The 20186-nt window shown below is 37.0% G+C and overlaps 1 protein-coding gene across 4 annotated transcripts; it reads left to right on the top strand.

Moving 5' to 3' along the window:
• Positions 1–5081: 5081 nt before the first annotated feature.
• Positions 5082–20153, top strand: LOC136855032 (double-stranded RNA-specific editase 1-like). 4 transcript variants are annotated; one of them, XM_067131762.1, is made up of 8 exons: positions 5082–5639; positions 8940–9055; positions 9726–9801; positions 14763–14929; positions 15102–15360; positions 17068–17201; positions 17366–17570; positions 19578–20153. In XM_067131762.1, the coding sequence occupies exons 1-8, from the start codon at positions 5624–5626 to the stop codon at positions 19670–19672; spliced, it is 1068 nt and encodes a 355-aa protein (XP_066987863.1). In that variant the 5' UTR covers positions 5082–5623; the 3' UTR covers positions 19673–20153. The 4 variants fall into 4 exon arrangements, with proteins under 4 accessions (XP_066987863.1, XP_066987859.1, XP_066987860.1 ...); XM_067131758.1 differs by having other exon boundaries at positions 5132–5639; positions 15087–15360; positions 17050–17201; XM_067131759.1 differs by having other exon boundaries at positions 5487–5639; positions 17050–17201.
• Positions 20154–20186: the final 33 nt, after the last annotated feature.

Here is a 20186-nt window from a genome sequence, read left to right as displayed (position 1 = left end):
GAAGCGATGGAAGGTGTGGAAGGGAGTAAAAATGCCTGGTGTGGACCCAGATCAAACTAGTTAGCCTTGTGCCAGCACGGGCCCTTGCCTGAAGCGATGGTAGGTGTGGAAGGGAGTAAAAATGCCTGGTGTGGACCCAGCACTTTTTCAACCGTCAATATAGATCATTTTATATTCATTTGAGATATATATGTACGTGATTGTTTTTACTGATATTTGTGATGGACTCATTATTATTATTATTATTATTATTATTATTATTATTATTATTATTATTATTATTATTATTATTAAGGTTTCGATGGAATATAGTGCATGGATATATATATATATATATATATATATATATATATATATATAGAGAGAGAGAGAGAGAGAGAGAGAGAGAGAGAGAGAGAGAGAGAGAGAGAGAGAGAGAGAGAGAGAGAGAACGGGGCTAGCACACAGCAAGCACGCATGGGTGTGTATCGCCGAACGAAATGATACAACCAATCGAGACTGAAGATGAAAGTAAAAGCACCAACCTGTTAACGTTCTACGTCATAACACGCAAAAAAAGGCAGCAGCGTCCATGACAAAGATTCTCTCTAGAGAATGTTGTAAGATTTCCTGGTACTTTGTATCTCTTCATAACTATTTATTCAGCAGTCCTCGTGATAATCACTCGTGTCGTAACATAGTACTAGGTGAGATATTGACAAAGGCGTGTGCAGACTCGCGTGCGCGCAGAGCACATCGCATGCACACATTCATTACAGCAAAACACCTCTGCCACACGAAATGCCTCAGAGATAAACTTTTTTATTTATAGTCTTTTGTTTGCCAGCTTTATTAATTTCTAGCGAATCTGTAGCGTGAAAAGATCTTCCTGTAAGCAAGGACTACTTTTTTTCTCTCTCTCTCTCTCGTCATCTCATGAAGACGGGGCATGAGGATGATGATACGATCGGTTACTTTTTAAATCGTGCGTGTGTGCATTCATATGGAACCAGACCCGCATGCCATTAGCTTCATCATTAACTTTCTACACCGAAAAAATTGCAAACTTTTTTTTTTTTTACCTGTTACTAATGACTTGTTGCCCATTTTAAAAACGTACCTAGAATCATCAGTATGCAGCATACGAGTGTTACACTAGTCTACCTCTAGACTTACTGTCGTCAGTTCCGGGGTCAGCCAGTCTCTCTCTCTCTCTCTCTCTCTCTCTCTCTCTCTCTCTCTCTCTCTCTCTCTCTCTCTCTCTCTCTCTCTTAGCCATAACTCTAATCTTCTTGTTTTCACTGATGATAAAAAAAGGATAAATTTTGGTCGAATTCGAATCTTGATATTTTTCAGTTAGTTTGTTTCAAACTTTTCAAATTATTGAACAAACTTAAGAGCCCACATCATCTATATTATTATTATTATTATTATTATTATTATTATTATTATTATTATTATTATTATTATTATTATTGTCCATTTGTGTACTGAACTCTGGAAAATGTGAAGATGCGAAGAGGTAAAAAAAGGCTAGCCTAGGCAAAAAAAAAAAAAAAAAAAGATTCAGAATGCTTTGAGGTGGTGCGGTCATATGGAGAGACAGGAAGACGGCAGTTTTGTGAAATGTTAATCTAAACAACAAACCTTTATGAAACAATGTGACCAAATCTGAGGTGATTACGCATCAGCTTTTTACACACACACACACACATACACAAGCAAAAAAAAATCGGTTCTGCATCGTATTTATCAGTGAAATATTGATCATAATAACCGTTGAGAAACATTATTATTATTATTATTATTATTATTATTATTATTATTATTATTATTCAGCAGATGAAACCTATTCATATGGAACAAGCCCACCAAAGGGGCCACTGACTTGAAATTCAAGCTTCCAAAGAATATGGTGTTCATAAGGAGGAAGCAAGAGGAGTTAAAAGGACACACATAAGGAAGAGATCCCACTTATTAAAAAAAGAAAAAAATTATAAATTAATTAATAAATAGATAAAAATGTACGAAAATGGAAGGAGAGTAGTGTTATGGTAGTAAAGCATTGCATCTTCGCTTGAACTTCTAAAGTACCAATTGCACGGCACCCCCTGGGAGGCTGTTCCACAGTCCAACGGTGTCAGGAATAAAGACCCTCTGGAACTGAGAAGTTCGACAGTGAGGCACATTTACTGAATACTGATGCTGCTCTTCGGCGAATCTGGTTGCTCTCGGCAGGAAAAATGTATCAGGGATCAATTGTGAATGTGAAAGATCTCTGTTAAAATACAACTTGTGACAAACTGGCAAACAAGAGACCATCCGTCGATTACCCAAGTCATAACTGGTACTATTATGAAACAGAAACCTATCACCACGAACCACTCTATCCAAAGAACAGTATTCTAGTACAGGAAGTTCAAACGACCTAAAGCAGGTTGCAGTGATGCCTTACGAGCAATATCTAACTTTCTTGCGGCATTTGCTGAAACTTTCACTAGATGTTTCTCAAAAGTTCGATGTGAGTAAAAAGTTACACCTAGAAGCTTCAGACTCATTCGGCAAAGTCCCACCCACCTGAAGGGGAGGATGGGGTGGGAAATCTGTACGAGATCTGCTAATCAATAGTGTTTTCGTTTTACTGGAGTTCAGCCTCATACCCCCGACTACACCATTCCCTAATCCGGTCCATGCCAGATTGAGGCTGAGGGCAGCTTTATTTCTCATAAGTGGAGACTTTACTACACCCACAAGTGTTGCATCATCGGCATACTAAACAACCTGGTTTTCCAAGCCAACAACCGATTCACGTGTATACATTAAAATTAAACAGTAAAAGTAAATAATAATAATATTAATAATAATAATAATAATAATAATAATAATAATAATAATAATAATAATAATAATAATAAATAAATAAATAAATAATAACAATGTAAAAGAATGAAATTCCCATAATGTTGAAATAAAGTCGTTTTCCCAAAAACGGGATTGCTCCAGAGAAAAAACATAAAGACCATTACTAAATTCATGCATTAACTGATGAATAACGAATTTACTCTCCAGGCAGAAAAAAAATTCCCACAACATTAACTGTTTCATGTAATAACATAGAAAGCTTATGATCAAACGGTATTATTTTACTTATGGACATTAATTGCTTTCAACATAAAATATAGGTTTTTCTGTTGTATTATGATGTGATTTGAATGATTTTGAGGTTTATTTCCATTGCAAATGAATACTTATCCTTCCCCGGCAAATGATATACTGTATACATAATTAATAAAATTACGACTTGTCAGAATACTGCACCCCCCTCTCCATAGCTAATACGGCAAAACTGTGTTTACTGATTACAGTTTTGCCGTATTAGCTATGGAGAGGGGGGTGCAGTATTCTGACAAGTCGTAATTTTATTAATTTTGTATATATCATTTGCCGGGGAAGGATAAGTATTCATTTGCGATGGAAATAAACCTCAAAATCATTCAAATCACATCATAATACATCAGAAAAACCTATATTTTATGTTGAAAGCAATTAATGTCCATAAGTAAAATAATACCGATCAAACTGAAAATATCGTGATTGATATCGAAATCATGTTATACTGTTTACTTGAATTATATCGATCTTACCAAACTACGCTTGTTAAGTTAATGCTCAGTTTTTGACTAAGTTTACCACTAATAAATGTTCATAGTTTTCTTTTAATACAATGGAGCGCGTCGTTTTCTATTTATTTTAAAGGCTAACTCGTTTTGTTTGAATTTTAGTCTCCTCTCCCGTTAGCGTAAGCGAAACCTCAAGGAAACCGTGGTAATATATATTTTGCTACCGATATTTTTTTTATTTATTACGATTTCTCGATAGCTGAGTTGTTCCTATGTTTTTAAGTCTCCTTAACATGCTAAAAGCTTACGCGAAAATTTATGATATTAAAGTAAAAATGTACAAGTTTGTGATGGAGAATCATCATTATTAAGAATATATATATATAAATGACTTACGGCAAAATAAAACAAAAATAAGTGGTTGTAGAGATTCTGCGCTTTGAAGGCATGCTCAGGCTGGCTAACATTGCTAAATTCCACAGAGCTTTCTTTATTCTGTATAGTTTATAACACTGTAATTTTTATTGTTCTAAATTATAAGTATGTTCATTTTAATCTGTAAAATTACGGCACAGTTAACTAATCATCTACCACTAAGACATGTAACTGTGTATACTGAAATGCCACATCCATTTGCAATTATGTAAAGAATAAGTGGAATATTTATCAAGGAATTGTAAGCGAAGCAACACTTTCCAAAGGCAGAGTCTCAGATCTAGAGCACAGTTTCGTAAAGAGACATTGCAGAAAAGGTAAGAATGTCATACCAAGGGACGGGATTTTACGGGCTAAAAAGGGCTGTGATGTCATATCTCCTTAAATGTGACATCAGCAGCAACCGATCTTTGAACAACAACTAAAGTCTTTGGAATAAAATTCCTGCAGCTGACGCAGATACAAAAGAAAACATCCTAACTATGTTGGTAAGATGAATGCATCAAATTCTCTTATACATGCAACTTGAAACTAAATTGGTTCATTTCTTATAATTCTCTACCCAAATTATACCAAGATCTCCTGTGCTTTTATAAACATTGTGTTATGGAATCTGTGAATATAATACAGAGATACCTGTTGATGTACGAAACAATACAGGTGTTCGATAAAAAAAAAAGTAAATATGATATGTTCCTGGAATTAGATTTGCTCTGGTCAGTCTTATTCCTTCTTCTGTGTATTGATTCCTACAAGAATAGCAAACATTCTTCAAACAATGTCTTCTTTTTGTTCTCAAAAGGAGGCATAAGCTCTAGTCGGAATGTCATTTTTACTAAATTAGTTATCATTGAGTGATTTAAACAACTGGAGAATAATTTAAAAATAAGTTTTGTGTTATCGATTTTAAATGAAATGAGACGATAATGTTGGCTATCCTGCCATTGACGTCTGCGCATTGCTATGAGATGGATTAATGTTGTTCGAGTCAATATCTGACTGAATTTTTTTTAATAATATGATAACTAATGCGAGATCAGGTTTTACAGTTTCCCAGTGAAAGAAAGTGATTTAGGGATCAACAGCGTCCTTCAACCAGTTCATAAAATGAACAAATTCGCGTCGACAGTGTAGCCAGCAATTGTTCAGTGGGCAATATTGGAAAATGTGTAATCTACGATCCACAATTTTAAAGCAGCCTCAATTACGTTCAGATTTTTCACATTTTGGTTATTAATTTTTTATTTATCTTATAGAAGTAGTCATTGCACAAAAAAATATGATATATTTCATAAAATGGCAGTTACACCGAATCTTGTTTTTACAGCTTACACTTATTTTGAGTAAAGCGGTTCTCTAAACTTCACAGGAATTTAGTCAAATCATTTTATGGAAGTAACTCCGGCGAAGTTACATTTTTTCCAATAATTTAAAGTGCACTCTGGTCAAACAGATCATGCGCATTGTGTTCACCTACATTCGCCATATGGCTATACTGCACAGACGCCCGAGAGACCCAGCTGCCCTAAACAGTTGATCTGTACGGCCTCCTACGGAAGTCCCACTAAAAACTTAAAAAATACAGCAAGATGTTGCGAGGACGAGGTAATTATGTCTTAGATACTTCGTTTTTGGACAGGTGAAAGTTTGTGGGTGGATTAGACGCAAATTTGAGGGTTATATTAGCGAGGAGCCTTTGTGCTTGGCGGGGAAGTTTTGCCGGTTTGATGTAAGGCGACGCCATGTTGCTTACGCTATGCCATACCTTGCAAGTAACCGCCTCTGCGTCTTCTGGCTTTTTTATTTTGTATCCGTGTTAGTAGTTTACTTCGTCAGGTATAAATCATGGCTATAATATTCGCTAGGAATTATTGTTGGGGCTTTTAGGGATTTAATGTTGGCGTACCGGAAGCTGCGTTACGGCCGGGGTTATCGGCCCACGCACAGATTAAGCCTAAACCTCAGGCCTGTCTTAACATGGCGTAAGATCTTGTATTCTGCGAGGCCTCCGGCCTATGTTGTATTCTGCGAGGCCTGCGATTTAGGCCAGCTTTATACCACGTAGGGCTATTACGATATTTATAGGCGGCATTGAATAAAGGTTATTTGAACGATATTGATTCAGGCATTTTGCTGATTAGGCCTAAAAGGGGAAATTATTGTAACTTTGTTAAACTTTTTTAGTTGCGTGACCGATTCCGCCGACCGGGACGGGTTATGGCCTTTGAGGGCCCAGGGTGGCGCCCCCACCCGGCCAGGTCGGGGCACACCGGCCAAAGGTAGGGGTAAGTTTTTTCGGAAGACTCTAGCCACCCATTTCGAAAGGCGCCAGTTACCCATTTTTGCGTGAAAGACCATTTTTGGTTTTACTTGCGAAAATGGCTGGGAAATGATAGGGCACTTAGAGAACCTAAGGTATTTCTAAGTAATAGATACACGGCGGGTATTTAGCGAGAAATGGCAGTTTCTTATAGTATTTTGGTTGCTTATTTACAATTTAACTTTTTTGGCGGTTGGCTGTAATTAACCTGTAATTAAACCCTGAAGTCCATCCAACAAGGGGTTTCCATATGCGATCTTCACAAGACAGAGCACAGCTACGTCTGTTTCGAACAGTTCATACCCCGTCCAGCAAGTGCAGTACCTTGGAAACTGGTTTTTTCTACACTTTTAGGGCTTCTGACATGGCTGTGCGTTTGTCGTCGGCCAAGTGGAATGTCCCTTCGCCGTCTTTAGTACTGGCCCGGGCGAGGACGGTACCCATACATCAACAAGTTATTGCACTTGCCGGACGGGATATGAACCGTTCGAAACAGACGTAGCCGTTCTCTGTCTTGTGAAGATCGCGTATGGAAACCCCTTTTTGGATGGACTTCTGGTGTTAATTACAGGTTAATCACAGCCGACCGCCAAAAAATAACGTTAAATTGTAAATAAGCAACCAAAATACTATAAGAAACTGCCATTTCTCGCTAAATACCCGCCATGTATCTATTACTTAGATCTAGCCGAACCTAATAATACCAACCTGTCATAACCTAGGGGTGTTTACATTTTTGTCATATTAGGTATTGGGGGCGGGTGGGCAGCCAGTATTGTCATACCTTTTAAGATTTAATTTGATTCATTGTTTTCCTCTGTTATTTAGCATTTGCGAAGGTTTTGTATTGAGAAGTTTTTTTTTTATTCATTGTTTTCCTCTGTTATTTAGCATTTGCGAAGGTTTTGTATTGAGAAGAGTTTTTTTGTTTTGATGTGTTTACCCAAGAAAAGTATAAATAAAGTGGGAGATGGCTAGAGTCTTCCAAAAAATAACCAAGTTAGGTTAGGTAGGTAAGATCTGGTTAGGTCAGGACCTGGCATTATAGGAAAGGTTAGGTTTATTTGTGTGTGAGGAACATGTCCGGGTTGACAACTGGTGGGAATCAGGCTGCGCAACTGTTGTAAAGTTTTACTAATGATTTTGGTAATTCTGGCTGTCAGCGGTGAGGCTAGACTGTGGCAATTGGCGTTTTCTATGTTATTTTACTTGCTTTACAAGAATTTAAAGTCATATTTTGTCGGCGTTGTAAATTTAAATAATTGACCTTTAGAAGACTACGACTTGTATTACCTAACGCGGGTAGGTCTAAGCCGGCATTCCCAACAAGCCCCCACCTCCTCCATAACTAATCAATGGCAAAATTGTAACCAGTAAACACCCCAGGGCACGTTAGGTTGGTATTTTTAGGGAGTTTACTGGTTAAATTTTGCCGTATTAGCTATGGAGGTTTGGCCCACCCCCACGTTAGGTAATACAAGTCACAACTCAATGACAGCTTAGTTACAGCCGGCCGACAAAATATTACTTTAAATTCCTCTAAAGGAAGTAAAATAACATAGGAAAACGCCAATTGCCATAGTCTGATTGGAAAGCCGGTTTAGAATTACCATAATTTTTATTCAACTGCTGCAAAGGCACTGTTTGGCGGTCACAACTCATCACTTAATAATACAATCAGTGAGATTAGTACCAGCTTGAACTCAAACGAAGAGTGCTCTTTGGTTGTAAGTGCAGGCCTGCTCCAATTTAATTAGTGAGAATATCAGGTTGTATACTGACCATGCCACTATCTTGTATTTTCTGTAAAATTTGTCTTGTTGCATTGGTTGATAAATTAAACTATTTTTGTTATAAAAACTAACAGTGCCTTAGGACCCCTGTCAATGCATTGGTTGATAAATTAAACTATTTTTGTTATAAAAACTAACAGTGCCTTAGGACCCCTGTCAAAGTATGTGACCTTTGTAACATTATAGTTCAGGTGAGCCTGGACAACAGCCAGTTGTAAAGGGTATTGTCAGTTTGAAGGAAAATATCGATCATACAATGTACTCAACATTTTTCATGCGCGTACTTGAGTGCTGAAAAATGGAAACCAGTATTTCTATATGAAAATATTAAATTTATAATTGCACTTTTGAAGTGTAGATATATTCCTGTATTCATATTTCAATGTGGCCAGTTAGTCCATGAATTTTTGTATATCCAGCCATAATGAATGAGGTTTGAAAATTGTCAATTTTGGTTGTGTAGTTTCTGTAAGCCCCAATAGTTTCTTTGATGATGGTTAGCAGTTTCATAATGATTGTAGATATGTCAGGTGTAAGTTTGGAGAACTTTCAATTTCTTACTTTGGCAATTGAATTTCAGCAGTTTGTGAAACCATAGAGGAGTTATCAGTTATACATAAGATTTTTAGCCTTAATTTTTATTGCACAAGATTTTTAGCCTTAATTTTTATTGCACATGTTATTTGGTATATTATTGTGTTGTATTATTGAATATGAGTGTTACACAGTATGAAGGTGAAACGTGATTTTATACATGGGTATACAAACTTGACCTGCATTTTAACCTTCTAGGTCGCCGTGCGTGGAGAGATACTCCTGTTGAGGCTCCAATGGTAGAAACCCAGGTTGAGGAGCCAAATAATTTATTACCTTCACCATTAGATGTAAAAATGGTGGACGCAAGTGACGTAAGTGTTCGTGTCTTTTTGTTATCACTTATGGGATGGCACCTGCGTAAAGAATAAATGTAAATGACTTAACCAGGAAAGCTGTAGCATTCCTATGATGACATGCTGTTTCATCTGTGCTTGGCTAAATTGTTGTACTTAGATTTAAATTGTCGGTTGCCTACTTACTCCATCCCTACAATGATAGTTCTGTTGATGCCAAGGTCCATTTTGGTGAACACTTAGCAGGAGTGCAGCTGTATTAGTAAAATGCGCACATTAACAGGAGTGCAGCAGTATCAGTAAAATGCTTGGGTTTCACAAGTTTTGAGCTGCCTCAAAATAAACATTATTAAAAATTTGGCCCTTATGGTGGTAGCGCTGTCAGTGCACCTCATGTGATGCACTGTAGGCATTACTAAAGGTGTTTGTGGTGTCCCTTTGGCCCCAGCTATATCAACTTTTTTTAACCATATTATTTCCATTCTCTCTTCCTCTCTTTCATCTTGCTGTCCAACTACTCCAGTTCCCTCTTTTCACCTGAAGTGGCCCCGTGTGTGGAAAGGGGGACCTGGGCCTGCTTATTCTCAGCCCATACTCCTGCTTAGGAAGCTATTATAACATCATTGAATTAGGGAAGCTGTTGTAACGTCATTGAATTTTTCATTTTATCCAAGACATTCCTTTTTAGGGGGCCTCTGATAATGAAGTGCCAATGGAAGGAGAGGAAGAAAAGACTAGGAAAAGGCCTTGGGAGAAACCTGGAGGTGAGTGTTTTTGATAGTTACGTATACTGTATACAGTAGATATTTCTTCATATACATGATTTTGATATCTGAAATAGTTGAATTGAGATACGTTGAAGATAGTAATGTGATTCTTTGTAACCACTATGAAATTGTTGCTCTTTGCTGCAGTTTTATTTTAATTTTTGTTTTTGGTTTTGCGGTAATGGGCACTTAACGAAGTGTGCGTTATTTTGGGTTGTGTACTGCATCAGTCGTTGTATTGTTTATACGCCTTTTACTTGAAAAACTTGACTTCTTTTAATATAATTTAAACTAGTACTTCACTGTAGTATACTTGAACCACTTTTATTAAATACAGGGTGTGCACTAAAAGCAGTTGAATTGCAGTGTATGTTTTTAGGAAACGTACACACAATTTTAAATTAATTCAATTTGGCACTTAACCTACCACAATTGGTTGTGAATTTGTGATGACTGTAAGAAATGCATACAGTATTCATGATTTTTGGGAGAACAAGAAAAATTGTAGCATTCAAAACTTAAGCTATAGCCGTAAAGTTTTATAAAAAGGCAAATACTCTTCACTTGACAAAAACAAAAACAATCTTTTTGGACATTATAGTTTGATACTTTTCATAAGCATAAGGTAAGGCAATGAAAAACTACTGTATGAATTATATGTATAAAGTATTATAAGTGTAATTGATATAACTATCAAGTAATTTGTGATATTTTGACACTTATGGGCAATATCTAGTCATGGGAATCATTTGTTGTTAGTCTTGGCAATTCACACTTAAACATTACATGCATGGCTGTATGTCCAAAAATTAACAGTTGCAAGAATTGGAGGAAGTAAAATGTGTATCGTTTACATTCGAACAGTTACTTGCATGCATATGTGGTTTAATTTGTTTAAATTTTGATTAATATGATGAAAAGCTAATTGCGTAAAGTTGACTATACACCTTTGGATTTCTGAACAACTGGTGAAGTTCCAAAGATAGTAGTACTGTATCGTCATTACCACTGCTAACCCTGAGCTAAGGGGTCAGTTTCATCGATGCAGCTTCTCCAAATATTTCTATTGAAAGCTTCTTTTCTAGTAAACCTTTCTCCAAGCCCCCCTCTACTTCATCATGCCATCTAATCTTTTGCCTCCCTCTTAACTTTATACACTCGTGAGGTTCCACCAAAGCCCTCTTTGCTCCCACCCACTTAACTCTTCATGTAATACATGCCCATACCATCTCAATTTTGACTCTCTTATCACATCAAGTGTCTCATGGAGTGAGATCCCCAAAATCCACTTAGACACCCTCATTTGTTCGTGCTCCATTTTTATTTATTTATTTTATTTATATTTTTTTTTAGAACTGTATATCATTGGTCTGATTATGGTAGTTTATGAACTATATATCATTGGTTTCATTATGGTACAATAGACCTATGTTTATAGTTGGATTGGTATTCTTTCATTACCACACTATTTTGGCTACCTCCTTCCATTTCCCCCCCAAGCTGCTCTTATCCTAATTTCAACATCAGCACCTCACCCATCCTCCTGGCTGAGGTAGATTCTAAGTATTTGAAATTCCTTGCCTGTTTGAAATCTGGGCCTCAGCTATATAGTTTAACCTATTCTCTCCATGCTCTTGCAATTCTTCAGTCTGTTTAAGTGACCATATCATACACAGTAGGTATATTACAACTCCCATAGACTTCCAAAAACTTCAAATTTTTTGTTTTGCCATAGAGGGGTATTACTGCTGTCACTACATTTTATGACCTTGGAACAAACCTAATCATCTTTCTGGCACTATTCTTTCTTGAGCCCCAAAACTCCCTCCCCTGGTATTGTATCAGGTGCCGTATGTTTATATAAATGCACAGTAGAGCTCCTGACTACCTTACACCCTCTTGTCCTGTAACTGTCATATAGAGACAGCAACTATACCTCCCCCTTTAATGAAATTTTATTGCTGATCATCAACCACCAGTCTTCACAGTTAATCATATCGGTATTCTTTCTACAACCTGAGTGTTTCTTTGGTTCTTTAATCATTGCTTCTTCCTCGTGGATTGCCCTTGACAGTTTCAGCATCCATCTTTCTCCTCCCCCTTATACAAGTACATTAACATTTCAGTTGGCACTTCTGATGCACCTGGTGCTTTGCCATTCTTCATTTTATGTCTAGTTTTCCTAACTTTGGTATATTGTATCACTATCACAGGCCCCTCCACCTTCACCACCTCCGTCAAATCCTCTTTTTCATTTCCTGTGGTTGAAAGGTGCTTTAGTGTGTGTAAGATATTTTCTCCTCTCTCTTTGGCACCTTATTGACCCAGCTCTTGTCTTTCCATTTACCTTGAATTTTGTATTCTATAAATATCTTGTATGTAATCTTCCATTGTTCATACACGGAACAAACCTGGGTCTTAAAATTCGGGTTTGTCATTTCTTCTTCTCTGTAGCTCTTTCTGGTAACTTGTGAGTTTTCTTTCATCTTCTCGATATCGTTTCTCAGTCCTTTGCACATCTCACCTTTCAGTCCTTGCAGTCCTTGAACTTGTGTGTAAGTGAATCTTGAACTCGTTTTTTCCACCATCTTCGTCTTTTGACGCTCCACAGTCACTTGGTCGCCTAAATGCTTCCTCTGCACATTTCACTTTTTCATTTTCCAGATATGTTCTGCTCTACCAACTCCCTCCTCTCTTAAATTTATTACCATGGTACTTAATTTCTCCCTTACGTACCTCTTACATTGCTCACTAAATGTTGACTATAAATTGTGTGCCTTCATGCATGTGTGCTTTTACACACATACTGTGATTGAAAGCATCCAACCTAGTGATGGGTTTTTTGCTTTAGTGTGCATATTTTAGTATACAGCATAATATATCAATACAGTTTACAACACTGCTCTCCAGTCTTGAAGTGAGAAGTGAATTGTGGAGTGGTGTCATCCACTTGAGAGGTTTAGAATATTGTCCCTTAGCCTTTTCTGGTCCCTATTTCTTGTGTGAAATTTAGTTTTAGTTAATTTTATTTATTCTTTTTTATTTTGTATTTTTGTTTGACATAGCATTATTTTTGTTGTGTTAAACCGTACATCTTCAGCCTTTATTTTTTTTGCGATGTATCCTCTGGTTAGATTCAATTTTTTCTATCTTAACAGTTAGTGCATTGATTTGATAAGGCAGCCCTTAAGTGTTCCCATGAACATTCAAAGGCTAATCAGGTCATGAGTTCAGCTGAGGAGGTAGCATGTAGCTTTTTTTTTTTTTTTTATTAATTTACAGTTGTTTACTATAAAGTGGGGAGTTTTCTTTACCTCAGAGGTGTTATCTTGAATGGCTGTTTCTTTATAGAGATTTGTAGTGTACTGTATTCCTTTAGTAACAATGAAATTCTTACATTGAAACTTGACAAGGTTGGGTTAGGCTAGTTTGCAACATATGAGAGAGAGCTTTGTCACTATAGATTGTCTCCAAAATCAGAGTGCTTTCCGGCAAGCCTAGCAGTTTTCACACACTGATCCTGAACTGGGAATATTTAGTTTGGTGCTGGAAATTTTGAATTACTGTAAGGTGGATAGACATTTCTAGGCGAGGTAATTTTTTTAATCACACCCAGTCGTTAGGGGTTTATGATTTTGAACGAAAATCACCAAGAATCATAGTGTTGTATTTTTTTCTTGTGATGAAAGGCCAGTGTTCTGGTAGTGGTGGTGATGGCTTTATCTTGGTGTTCTGTTTTATACTTTGTGGAAGAGTAACATGGTTTATGGTTATCCTGAATTTTAAATATCCGAACAGGTTTGGCCAGGCTTTTTGTGTATGGTAATTGGCATTTTTTAGTGGCTAGGTCATTAATAAACTCAGTGCTACAGTCTTTTTATTGATGCTACTTAATGTATGTTAATTTGCTAGAGCACGAAACCTATTGTATTGTAGTTTAACAAGACCACCAAATCACACTGCGAGACTTTTTAGCTTTGTCTATATTGAGTTAAGTAACCAAGAGGAGACCATAGGGAACGGATGAAAAGTAGGAGGCAGTAGTAGTGAAGTAAGCAACTAAGAGGAGACCATAGGGAACGGATGAAAGGTACGAGGCAGTAGTAGTGAAGTTGTACCTAGGGCGATACTTGAGATAGCCTTTGGTGCAGATCAGTGTGCTGCACAAGGTTTTTACAACACCTATTTAAGAAGTTATTACAGACAGCCATTAGAAGTTGTGAGTCATTCCAGATAAAGCATGAAGTTCTCTGTATTTCAAGTGGAATGGTGGCTAGGATAGAAGTAGCATTTGTTATGAAGCTGAAGTGGAGTTTCGAACTGGTGAGAAAGTTCGGGTATTTGTTTTATGTCAGTCGAAATATTGGTTGGGAATCTTTTCCCTGCTGTTGTCTTTGTACTTACGGCACTCTTCTTTGTTTTTGACAGCGGGATAGTTTGTCATCCGCACAAGGTCATCATTAGTCCCCTAACCTGTTATGTCTCCTCACGACACTAGTTAATATTAGCACACCAGAGTCAACAGAGAATTTCTTGTAAATGTCTAATCATTTTTTCATATATAACTTAGGTACTCTCTCTTCTAGGTATAACATTTACAAGTAAGTCCTAAGTTGACTGCCGTGCATGAGGCTGGGTGCTTGCTTAACAGTCGTAGAGACATTTTCAGAGAATTTAATTGAAGCGTGTTGCCCACACTTGTCATAGCTGATTTGACTGCAGCGGAAAGTACGCAGAGTACTGAGTCTTATGCAGTCATTCCACATATTTGGTGAAAATCTGGCCTGCCCTAATTACTATTGCTCTCGGGGGACATGTTTTTACACTTGAAGACTTATTGTTTCCGTGTGAAAGACATAATCCTTTCATATAGCTGTATTTATATATATATTTGTGCAAGTTGATTTTCCTATCAATGACAAGTGTGTTGCGACCTTTCAATTAATGTGTGGTGGCAGGCGTCAAGGTTAAAAGAAAGAAGGTGCCGGGAGCCAAGAATTTGAAGATTCGACGGTATGTTCAGCCCAAGAACGCGGTCATGTGCCTCAACGAGCTTCGTCCCGGAGTTGTTTATACCACAGAGCAGGAAGGAGGTGTCAGTCAGCCGTTCTGTGTATCTGTAGAGGTAGTTAATCAACTTTTGCGTTCAGTTTTTAATGAAATCAACTTTTGCGTTCAGTTTTTAATGAAGTAACTTGATTGTATCAATAACAAACCAATCCATATGACTGAATCTATCTAGTAGTACATGATTTAAAGTACAAAATCCAATGCCTATACAGGTGGGTTGTTTTCAGGTCGACAACCAAAAATACCGTGGGTTTGGTACTTCGAAGCAGTTAGCAAAGCAGGCCGCAGCAGAAGCAGCTCTTATCAGCTTTGTAAAACCACCCGTTGTTGCTGCCAATGCAAAAGAAGCAAAGGAGGAAGACAAGACTCCATGGGCAACCTTGGCATCATTTGCCATTTATAAACTATTTAATGACTGGCGCGACGGTCGTGTTGGCATGTGCCCGCCTCCCACTGCACAGCCTTATGGTACAGGAGTGCCTCCAGGTAAGAACTGATCTCTATTGATTTCCTTGTATCATGCATTTGTGCTATAAGGTTTAATGTAGTTTGTAGTTAATATTTGGTAGTTCAGCAAATAGGGTTCTTGGCAAAGCTACACTGCTTTTTATTTGTCCATATTTTAATTTTTTTTTTATATATATATATCTCAGAAACCCATAAGCTCTTGAAATACACATTTTGTCTTTTCAGTTGTAGGGTTTAAATTATATGGCCATGTTCAGTCTTGGGGTTAAAAAATCTTTTTTGCTTTTGCTAAATACCTCAAAACATGCAGGTTGTCTCCAGTATTGATTCCTTAGTTGTTTTAATGAAATTTGACCTGTGTGCAGTTACCCATAATAATAAGTTTATCAACCTGTTCAGACTAGTGAAACTTTGAATGTTGCCATAAATACACACAGTTTATTCTCTCTCTCTCTCTCTCTCTCTCTCTCTCTCTCTCTCAGAAGTATGATAGTTATGTTTCTCTCTCTCTCTCTCTCTCTCTCTCTCCAAAAGTATGATAGTTATGTTCATGGATTTTATCAGCAGTGCATGTTTTGTTCTTCTGATGCATAATTTTATGCTTCAAGAATTGTTTCCATTGTGTTATATGTGCATTACAGCTGTATCCTCAACTTACGCATCAAGATTTGTTTCCATTCCATTATATATGCATTACAGCTATATCCTCAGATTTCACTGTAAGGTCGTCATTAATGCCCTACAATTTTGTACACTATGGAAACTAGAACTACCTTATATGCCAGCATGCAAAGATGTCTTAAAACTGTGTAGGATGATGTTTTATTTGTCATGTATTATTTACTCCTCCAATATTGTCCAATTCTATGCCACCTTAATTTGTTCTGCAGATCCCCTTGCCTGTAATTTTACTGAGTTTTTCTTGTCTTTATTGTAAGTGCTCTTGTTGCCAGTTCTTTGTACACGACTGTTGACATTGGAATTGAATGACGTGATATTTGAAGAATGATGAATTTGAAAATGTTGTACAGCCTACACAGAAATGTTTCTGAAAAGGTGAATTTCATATCGTTACAGGGAATAGTTACCAATGTTAACTTTGTGTCTTCAACTTCATTCGTATTTAATTCGCTAATATGTCAAGACATTTATGTGGTCCCACAGTCAGTCTTGGATTTCAGTTGAGCCATTCACAAAATTGTGAATATAATTAGAGGAAACAAACCTCCATGGCTTTTGGAATATATGTTCTTAAGTTTTCAAGAAGTAATTCATTGTGAGGAGGAGTCATTAACCTCTTTGGTTGTTCTTTATGTATGTATAAATATATTGATATATAGATATATATAATTATATATATCAGTTGACTGGTTAAACTAAGATTTTTTTAGGAGAGCGGACACACAATGTCCTAGGTTAAATGTCAACAGCTTTAATGCTTTAATCCCATTTACTATACACCTTTTGCATGTTACAAGTTTGAATGTTTGCCTTTCCTACTTCAGTTTAGGTTTTGTAGTTGAACTATGTAGAAAAAGTAGGCTTTATAACTGAATTGGATTTATTTTTTTAAGACAGGAGTTAACCCTCTCTTTTTTGCATGTTTTATTTTTTTTTTTCCTTAGTATTTGACATTCATTTATTTCTGTGATGGGAGTGTGTAAGCTCAATATATTTTTTCCATTAAACTTCCATTTTATGTGACAGGATTCACATCATTTTTAGCATCAGCAGCAGAAAAAGAGGAGGCTGCAAATGCAGCGGCATTCACGGAGGCCATTTCAGCCCACCTGGGTGGTCGTGCACCCCATGGAGGTCCACTCACCGGAGGGGTAACAGCTCCCATGGAAGGGGTAAAGGTAGGAGAAAAAATTTGGCTTTACTGAAATGCAAACAGTGTGTATATTCAGATATCAAAAGTCATGTTGAGATAGATACACATTCTGTACAGTAATCCATACCAGTGAAATGATTATTAACTTTCTCCCTCTTCCATATGGACACTTAATGTTGCATTGTATAGCAAGAAACTGTCATACAAAATGCCGAAGGAAAAGTACCCAAGCCAGCCAAACAAGTTCCTGAAAATGCAGCTGCCATGCATCCTGTAATGGTTTTGCATCAGATGAAACCCGGTATTCAGTATGATATCAGTCAGTTGAATAAGGATGGGAAGTTATACTTTGAAGTTAGCTGCACAATTGATGAGCAGAACTTCACTGGAGAAGGTTGGTCAATGTAATGTTAAAACTACTAATTTGATAGTTTAAGGAGAGACTTGAATTGCCCATAAAATCATCTTTCATCAGTGACATGATTAGAGGAATTGTAAATTTAGTCTGTCGAACCTTCAAGGAAACATATCTCGACCATATCACAGTTGTACAACCAATTTTGGCCTAGAAAGATATCAAAAGATCAGTGACAGTTTCAGCACCGAAGTAGATGCCTGGGCCTCTACTGTAGATTTTCAGTTCTTTGCTTAAGAGATTAAAGTAACCATAGTAGAGCCATTATGGAAAAAATTGTGGCAATGAACTAAAAATGAGAAAAATCCAATACATTACTATTCTGCCAAAGTCAGTCTTTTGGGGGGTTAAATGTTTAACAGCACACTAGTTCATCCAGCCAACTTGGTCAAGGTAGGTCTTGGGAGGGTGAAGGGCCAGTGACAAACATACTTTACTCAATATGCAAATAGGTAGTTTTAAAACTTTGTGTTCCTCACTTTTTGCCCAATTGCATTTAAGGGGATGGTGAAGAGAAAACAGTTTTGGGCAACCTATTCATTAAAGGACAGTAGGTGTCCAGATGTTTAGTCAGGTGATGTCTGACCCCCTTTCTAACTTTCCATAGTGGGATTGTGCCATTAGAGTACCGTGCGTGGTGCACTATAGGCCTTACTGAAGGTTCTTGTGGTGTCCCTTCGGCCTCTAGCTGCAACCCTTAAATTATTTATTTTAATGTACCTCCATTCATATCTTCATGTTATCCACCCTCTCCTAATAATTTTTTCAATTGCAACTGTGAGGTTTTCCTCCTGTTAACTTTTCAAACCTACCTACTCTCATTTCCTTTCCAGGGCTGAATGACCTCATAGGTCCCAGTCTTGGCCTTTGGCCTAAACACTCTGTTCCATTCCATTCCCCTTTCTCAGTGGTGTGACTGCAGAGCTGAAAAAGATTTCATACATGAAATCTAAAAGTTGTTGAATTTCTATAAAAAAAAAGGGGGTAATCGTACGACTTGTTAGCCAACAGATTAGTTCTGGTACTACTATACAAAGCAACCTTCCAGTCTCATTTTAGGCCTCTGAAGCCAATTATGTGGCCCAGCATTAATAAGCTTAGACCCAGATCATAATGAAGAATGCAGAATGCATACTAGATTAAAACTGCCCCTAACAAATTCTGTTAGTGGAATTCAGAAAGCCTAACACTAATACCCATGTTGGGATGCCAGATTTATAATGTAAGGTTTTATATTATGACACTGAAATAAAGATGAGAAGCAGTGTTACCCATCTGCCAAACTGTCAAGTTCAGGGCTTAAGCTTTGTTACACCAGACCTTGAACATTTATGGTTCCTTCACAGAGGTGGTTAAAAGTTTTTAAATTGGAAACATGTTACTTTTGTAGTCACCATCTTTGATCTAGTAGCTTTACTAACCCTGCACTTGGAACCTCCCAAGTATCCTTGCTGAACCCTTGTGTAAGTTCTCACGAATCCTTCAGTAAAATTACAAGTTTTTTTGCTCCTTTTATCTTCACGGTTGAGGGCTTGTTAAACTGGTTGTTTTGTTAACTGTAAATAAACTGGGCATTGGTTTCATTCAAGTTTATAGTTCCATCAAATTTATACTGTGCATGAGTTGCCATACAATTAAGTTACTGTGATTCAAGTTGTATTTTGAACATTTTATTAAATTTCCTTTTGATATATGCAAGAAGTATAGTGAAGCTTCTCTAAGTAATACCAACTACATCTTCGTAAATTACTGGGTGTTAATTAGCTTACGTGAATTACAGTGCAGTTTCAAACCCTTCTAGTTTTCATCCCTTCCAGAAGGGTATAGAAGAGCAAGTTGTAAAACCTTTTTAGCATTAGTTACATTGGTAATCTTCCAAACATATCCACCAAAATTACCTTGATGATTGAGCATTGGTAGAGAATTTGCAATATCACCCACATGGTATACTAGCCAATGATGATGATTATTCTTTTCCATTTACAGGGCCCAATGTCAAGAAAGCCAAATTCAACCTTGCGAAAAGTGCTATTTTAGGACTGTATGGCGTCGAGTCTGTATTTGAACCCCCTTCATCATAATTTATTATTAAGGATGGAAATATCTGTTTGGCAAGCTATGTAGACTTTGCCAGGAGGTTCCTTAAGCTTTTGTACCAAAGTTCTCTTTCCTTTCCCCTTTGGAATTAATTCATTTTACTTAAGTTTTTTATATATACTTTTTTTTTGCATAGCTTATGCATATCCATTGTACACTGGATTAATTTTCAGTTTAGTTCTTCGTGACAAATCTTGCTTAGGATATGTAGAATACGATAGTGAATTGCATAAATTGACAAATGCTTATGTCATGCACTGTTCAAGGTGTATGTAAGTGTAATATTTTGTTTTTAAATGGTATCAATGTGAATTAGATTAGGTTGGTTTTGAACAATGCTTTACTTGAGCATCTAGGAGTTCTGGGAAAAAGAAAGGGCCCAAGAAGGCAATAGGTGATGATGCTTCATTATTATTACGTGTTTAAGCACCATACATGTAAAGAAATAAAAAGTTTCTCTCGCTACATCCGATTATATGTTCGTCCCCTATGAAAATG

Source organism: Macrobrachium rosenbergii, chromosome 30 (genome assembly GCF_040412425.1).
Source record: "Macrobrachium rosenbergii isolate ZJJX-2024 chromosome 30, ASM4041242v1, whole genome shotgun sequence".
In the NCBI taxonomy this organism is placed as follows: Eukaryota; Metazoa; Arthropoda; class Malacostraca; order Decapoda; family Palaemonidae; genus Macrobrachium; species Macrobrachium rosenbergii.
This window is presented reverse-complemented; position numbering and strand designations above follow the sequence as displayed.

Excerpts from the sequence above, each read along its gene's own strand:
- LOC136855032 (XM_067131758.1), top strand. Across the intron at positions 9,802-14,762 it reads GCCTTGGGAGAAACCTGGAG|GCGTCAAGGTTAAAAGAAAG; the intron begins GTGAGTGTTTTT and ends GTGTGGTGGCAG. Across the intron at positions 15,361-17,049 it reads TGGTACAGGAGTGCCTCCAG|GATTCACATCATTTTTAGCA; the intron begins GTAAGAACTGAT and ends TTTATGTGACAG.